Source organism: Austrofundulus limnaeus, unplaced genomic scaffold (assembly GCF_001266775.1).
Source record: "Austrofundulus limnaeus strain Quisiro unplaced genomic scaffold, Austrofundulus_limnaeus-1.0 Scaffold59, whole genome shotgun sequence".
NCBI classification, from domain to species: domain Eukaryota; kingdom Metazoa; phylum Chordata; class Actinopteri; order Cyprinodontiformes; family Rivulidae; genus Austrofundulus; species Austrofundulus limnaeus.
In genome coordinates, this window is record NW_013952461.1 from 882,842 (window position 1) to 889,730 (window position 6,889).

General features: G+C 36.8%; 2 protein-coding genes across 3 annotated transcripts in view; one reads left to right on the forward strand and one right to left on the reverse strand.

Annotated features, from left to right (window-relative positions):
• The window catches only part of padi2 (peptidyl arginine deiminase, type II), a 29,410-nt gene extending 25,980 nt beyond the window's left edge, over nt 1-3,430 (reverse strand). The window contains exons 1-4 of one of the 2 annotated variants that reach the window (XM_014009556.1): nt 3,201-3,430; nt 1,093-1,264; nt 648-717; nt 373-434 (exon numbers count right to left, since the gene is read on the reverse strand). In XM_014009556.1, the coding sequence (XP_013865010.1) occupies nt 373-434; nt 648-717; nt 1,093-1,264; nt 3,201-3,349 (453 nt within the window). In that variant the 5' untranslated portion in view covers nt 3,350-3,430. Of the gene's footprint in view, nt 1-372; nt 435-647; nt 718-1,092; nt 1,265-2,637; nt 2,777-3,200 lie in introns of those variants that run through there. The other variant, XM_014009557.1, reaches the window with a different exon arrangement.
• Nucleotides 3,431-4,201: 771 nt separating this feature from the next.
• Nucleotides 4,202-6,889, forward strand: part of lrig2 (leucine-rich repeats and immunoglobulin-like domains 2) — a gene marked incomplete in the record, with an annotated part of 19,854 nt that continues 17,166 nt past the window's right edge. Inside the window, 2 exon segments of the mRNA XM_014009560.1 lie at nt 4,202-4,976; nt 6,434-6,508. Of these exon segments, the coding sequence (XP_013865014.1) occupies nt 4,789-4,976; nt 6,434-6,508 (263 nt within the window).

Here is a 6,889-nt window from a genome sequence, read left to right on the forward strand (position 1 = left end):
TTTACTGAGAAAAATGGTGACGTGTTCAATACTTATTTTACCCGCTGTGTCACAAGAACAACCCCAGGTTTCTGGGCATTACTTAAATATTTTGTTCATGTCAAGTTTTGTTAAACATCTTAGATCTTCCCACCTTTTTAACATGAGGAATGTTGAGCTACAACATGTTCAAACCATATATTTAKCTTTTGGTTACCAAAAAAATGCAAAAAAGAACATCTTAATCCCTCTGCTGCATGTTCAGACTTTGACAAAGCCCTAAATGAGGAGCCATGAATGCTGCCAGGTTAAACTGATTTCATAAATAGAAATCTAAATGTTATTTGAAATTAACAATAAAATAAAATAAAATAGAAGACATTTGAGAAATACCTTATTAGGGTTGTTTTTCTCCACAACACCATCTCTGTCAGCATCCACATCCAGAGAGATTTCTGTGAGACAAACACTCCTTTCTTAAAAATTTTCTCTCAGATGAATTTTGCAGAAATTTACCTGCAGCTCCAGTTTAAAACAGAAACGGAAATTATTTGTTTTGTATGAAGTCGTGTTTTGCTTTTGTTCCAGGTGAAAAATGTTAATATTTTACACAAACCTTACTAGTTACAGTTTACATTTTAATACATGTCTAGTGTAAATGAACTTACCGATAGCTGTCAAGTACATAACTGCTCTCCCYAAGTCTTCTTGGTCCTTTCCGTAGTAGCGAACAGACAGCTTGTAAAATAGGACATGTTGTTAAATGGCTAATATTTCCTTAACAATATAAACAAAACTTGTGCTGTTGGGAGCTGAACTTTGAAACATTGTGAATTTTGTTGAGTTATGTTCAGTGTGACTAAATTCCTCCAGCTATTTTCAACAGTTATAACTTCAAATCAATTCTTGATTACAATACAAATGCAAAGACACAGCTATATTTCTTCCTATAACTTCAGGTTAAAAAATAGTTTCATGGAAAAAAAATAAAATTCACATAAAACTGAATCATCAACAGAATCAGTGAATTATTAATTTGGTGTGGCTGCTTGTTTCATGCCTCAGAAAGCACTAAAATCAAGGTGTGGTATCATGGTCCTGCCCTACATTTACCTTGCTATCATTTTCAGATTCGCTGGCCTGTTTCATGCTGAAGATCAGTACGGTGTTTCCACTGAGGGGGACAGGGGAGAGGTGGGAYGTCTCCCGTGGTGGGGGCTTGATCGTGTACTGAACGCTGGGAGTGCATTTCACAGAGAAGAACTTGGAGTTTGGTGGTGCAGTCCTGTAAAGCAGACAAAACAGCAGAGTTTTATACATATGAAGCCTTTGTGTTTTTCACAAGCTAGGAAAAAACAAACATTCAAATTAGATTTTAACTTGCAAAAAAGATAACGGAACATGAGAGAAACATACAGGTTACATCCAGATGTTCCTGTTCATTGTGAAGTTTTTGTCATAACTTTGAAATATATAAACCCCCCAAAAACCTTGATCTCATTCATGAGTTTCTGTGGTTATGGCATGTTAACAGTAAGGTCCACGTTTCATCAATGTTTAAATCTGAACACTAAAAGCCAAAGTATTATTTAGATTTTCAGTATCTTCATACTTCTGTGTGGACAGAACCACATCACAATGACAGAYGCAGTCGAGGAGCTTTATGATGGGGATAAAAATAACGTTTGAGTAAAGTTGACTCAACAACTGTAATACCCTACATCGAGGTAACTACACACTTTGTTATTGTAGTTTCTAAACTCCCAAACAGGTTAAACGAGGCCCAAGCTTTGCACCAGTGAGCTGGTCTGTAATCTAGTCCGCATCTGTTGTGCAGAGAGGGCTGGCGTTCTGCTGAATGCAGGCTTCTGAGGAAAAACAACGTCTTACTTGTTGACAGCAACAATGAAGGGTTATTGTGTTTCTGTACTGTACAAAATGCAAACAGGAGTTTTGCTCTCSAAGGCAAAACTCCCGTTTGTCACCACAATGAATTGCATAAAGGTCATCACACAAATGAACAGACTTCCTTTTTTTTTTTGTTGTGTCTGTGTGTAACTGTGTTGAAACATTATTGACTCATGTGACTATTTCAACAAAGCTTCAATAAATGTTGCATTAAAAAAATTGCAGACAAAATTGTTATGAAGTTGCTGATTCAGCTTTCCTTTCAAGTATCACTTCAAGAAACTGACTCACCAGCCACGCTGAGTCTCTAAAATAAATGTGGAAAAAAATATAAGTTTTCTGTCATTTCTGTGAATACAAAAAAGTGAGTCATTGGCAAAGTTCCAAAATGGTATGATGTTGCATTTAATGAAACAATTAAAGCACAGTTGGGTAACAACAATTAGGTGTAATTATGATATCAAAGTTTAAAAAATTGCTTTATATATAAAAAGGTACTCATTAAAATTATGAWATGGAAAATGTTATCATATATTAAATAGAATATTAAAAAATACTGTTATTGAGAAGGGTTCTGGGTCTTCATGACTTTGCAATGACTTCCTTTATGACAAAAAATATTTAAGTAGATGAAACTCATAAGAGAATGAAATAAAGCATTTTCCGAGGACAAAAGGGAGAAAATAAATTTCCCAGAACACAATGCGCACCCACTCAGGTAAGGGTTGTAAACAATGAATCATGACCCACCTGTTTAAGTTCACGGTCAGTTCCGAGCCCACCACGCAAACTACACTTATAGATTGATCATAATCTATTCTGAGAGTCCTCCGATGAGCCATGGCTGCAAGTGTCAAACCAAGTGTCCCGCTGCTGCTCAGTTAGATGTTGACAAAAGACACAAACCGGTCTAAGCTGAGAAAAACGAGCGTCCCTGAAGGTAGCAGGGACCGGCGAAGCGCTGCGCGGTGATTGGTCAGCCAGCAGTTAGCCCCTCCCTCTCCCCCGAGTATTATTATCGCTCATCTGTTTGCTTCCTTGTCCCTCCCTGTCAGAATCTAAAGTTCATAAAGACTATTGAATAGTTAATATTAACACAAGTCCCACTAATAATAACAGTTAATGTTGCTGCCGGGCTGCGCCTTTGCAATTTGTAGCTAAAAGGGGGGAAAAAAACTAAACAATTTATTGAATTCCCGAGGGGGGAAAAATGTGAAAATGCCATTTAACATTATTTCACCACTTTTTTTTTTGCGCAGTAGTCGAGTTCGTCCAAAAAACAAACTGATCTCTGTCGTCTCAGCTGAGCTTACCTGTTCAGGTTGGCCTTCAAAGAGGTGCCGACAACATGAAGGACACTTTGTCGGTGTTCTGGGTCCATGCGACATGTTCTCTGGTGGTCCCAACGCCCCTCACTTGGGAGTGAGATAGGGTACTTTGGTGATGCAGCTTCTTGAAACATGTGTGTTCGTGTCAGGTAGATGTTTGAGTGGCTTTTGTGTTCATGGGAAGTGTATCTAATGTAAGAAAGGAGGGACCAAAGAGTAAAAAAAAAAAAAAGCATGCTTAGAATAGATATTAGTCAAGGCCTAAAGGTATGTCTTCTGATTGGTTTGGATTAAGACTTCTCGTCACCATAAAGGCATGCCCCGTCCTGCAAATCTGCTTCTTTCAAGGTAGTTTGCAGTTGAGTTATCCCTTGTATCAATACAATAAAACAAACTTTATACAGGCTGGTATCAAATCATCTAAAGCAAAGACAAAAACAAACAACAAAATCAACACTGCACAGGTCTAAATCTCCCCAAAATTACTAATTAGACTGAGTTTAAATGTCAAGACCGGTCAAAAATAATAAATGCACACATATGAAATTTCCCTTTGAGATTAAAAAGGTATTTTTGAATTTAATTGAACTTAGAAGCGCATTTTTTTTAAAGTTTGTCTTCTTTATTACAAATACAAATTAAAATAAACAATCAGCACAAACACGAACAATATGTTCTACAAAGAACATGTAGCAAATGGAAATTAGAGAAGGCACATTCTGATTACTGTCTTTTGGGTCAATTAAAAGTAAATATTGAAGATGCAGCCATGTGATTTTTGCCTGCCTATTTTTTAGTTAACTTTAAAGCAAACCCTAAAGCATTAAAGTAATTGTGAAGCACATCAAACTCTTTATATTTCGCTGGAAAACACTTTCCACAGCTATAAATATTAGCTTTATCTTCAAATAACTCTGAAACAAGTATTATACTTCTATATCAATCCAATAAGCTTTGCATGAAGTGAGACACAGTTAGAAAAGAMCACACAATCGTGTTTAAGAAACCCGTCCAATCAAATCGTTTAATTATTTTGACAAGCGTAAGCTTTGACCAATAGAAACTCTGTAAACATTCCACAATGGGGCGGGACCAATGGTATCCTATGTCATTAAATCACTGCGCTTTGTTTTTCTTTTGGGGCACAAKACGGAGAGGATTATTGAATATTTAGCGTTAATAGCCCAGGTTAAGTTTACCCTAACGTTACGTTTGCTTTAGCGTAACCACAGCCCTTCATCTTGTGTGGTTTGGCTCATATTGTCTTCGGAAAACTGGTTTGTTTGTGGGGTCAAAGACGGAGAGGGTGTCCTTACTGGAGCAAGGAGGAATTCCAGGCGCTGGGAAAGAACGGGAAGAAATCTCTGCTAGGATGTTTCACGCCAAGTTGGAAAACATTAGATAATATGATTTATATCCACTACGAGTCGCCTTAAACCTGAATTATGTGTTTAATATTCTGATATTTATTACCGGGAATACTTTAGTGGCTTTGTGGCAGTTTAAAGTCTCAGTTTTAGCCTTGAATTAGCCACGTAGCTCGCTGCCTCCCTTTAGCAGCAAGGCATTTAAAATGGCGGAAGGTTGGCCCATTCCTTCGGCTCTTGTTGTCGTGCTGCTGAGTTTCAGTGCCTGGGCCACCGACTSTTGTCCGGCTTCGTGTTCCTGTCCGAAAGGACAAGACGAGGTCCACATTCTGGACTGCAACAGGAGGAGGCTGTCGAGTGCTCCCCTGGACCCCCCAGAGGGGATAACCCAAGTGTGAGTACCCGGTTTGTCCGGATGCAAGTCCCCTGCACTGATTTATTGAACAGCTCGAAAAATACAACCACAATTTAATACATATAGACTTTAGTTCCGTTTGTTTAAATTGAATGCTAATTCAGTTTATTAAACGATCATTTTTGCCTCCAGGTGCACAAAATAAAAGACGTTTTAGGTGTTTATTATAAGCCTATAATTTATTGTAAGATTGCACATCACCCGCCTTATGCCGGACTTTCAAACCCAAAATATATTTGATTAAAAATAATAGAGTTATGGTCCTTTTGGATAAACCTTGAACAAGGGGCAGATATTTATAAGATTTATTCTTCTGCTTCCTTTCATTTCCATTTTTTTATTTTTTATTTGTGTATTTTCGTTTTCTATTGTGTATATAGTTATTTTTAGCTCAATCTGTTAAATTGGTTGGGTTATATTAGTTTTTATGTTGACTAATGTCAATTATCAGCGTTGGTCATCGACTTCAAAAGATTAATGAGTTGTAGATGTTAGGGTTGGGCGATATTGGCAAAAAAAATAATCACGATTAATTGTGGTATTTAGTCGATAACGATTAATTTGACGATTAATCCCCTGGAGTCCCTGGACACCCTTATGTCCTGGTCACATGACCAATTTACTGGGAAAGATTTGCTCTTCAGAAAAATCTGTTCCAAACTGTGTCAAAATCACAGACTTCAGGCTGTACATCTAATTTTAAATTGTGTTAATAGATAAATAAATGACAGAACTTTATTTTAATGTTTGTCATATTTGAAGCAGAGAGGAGCAGTGAGCRGACTCTGCCTGGTGGCATTAATCGTATTAATCGTCAAGTGCCAAAAAGTAATCGATTAATGTTTTTCTGACKATTAATTGCACACGATACGATTATGCCCAACCCTAGTAGATGTACATCCGGGGATGATTTCCTGAAAGTGTCCCTCCAGTTGTTGATATTGATATTTTGCTAACAGACAGTGTTGACTCCAAATAGTTGATGGCAAAAGTTTTTAACAACACTGACTGAGTGTTAAGTCTCAGAACATGCGTTTAGGATGACTCTCCTCTACTACTACAACAAATTTTGTGTAAAAAATATTTCAAATTGACTCCATTTTTGAAAGGATGAATCTAGAAAGTAAACACTTGTAAGCTGATTCAACTGCATTAAAATTTGTCCAATATTTCACAAGATGTTTTGGTAACAGACAGGCACCTTGATGGGCAAACATGTTGTCTTTGCATGTCGGCGGTGGGCAATAAATATAGAGGCTATATTTGACATTTATTTGTTTTGAATCCCATGTAAACTATTATCCAGTTGTGAACATCAAATGCATGTTTGGAAATTGTTTTGGCTTACAAAGAAGGCAATTTGTTTTTATGATTATGTTGTAAAGTTTACTGCAGTATGTACATAACAATAATGATCTGATTGATTTTCATTTCAGCACGATGAATCACAATGAGCTGGCTGTTTTTCCCTTTCTTGGAACCGTTTCCTCCAACATAACCTCGCTTTCATTGTAAGAAACAAACTCTCATCATGTTTTCTTTTCCTTCGTTGTGACATCCTAAACAAATGCTTTATTTATTTTTCAGCATGGCTTCTATAAAACCCTTTTAAGGCAGATTGTTGATCGCTTGAAGTTCCGATGAAACAAAATAATTGAATATGTGCAGTTTGTTTTCATAGCTCAAACTCTAAATGACTAGTGCTTCAAACCACTTMTGAAAATAAAGTCTGTTTTCTAGAAGTAAATTATTTAAAAATCAATGGGCCTCATGCAGGAACATGTTCGTATTTTTATCCTAAATTTCTCTTACTTTTGTTCGTACAAAGGGTTCGTACGAACATGTCACGTCAGATTCAACAAACACTTCTATCTTCAGGAAAAGTGTGTAAA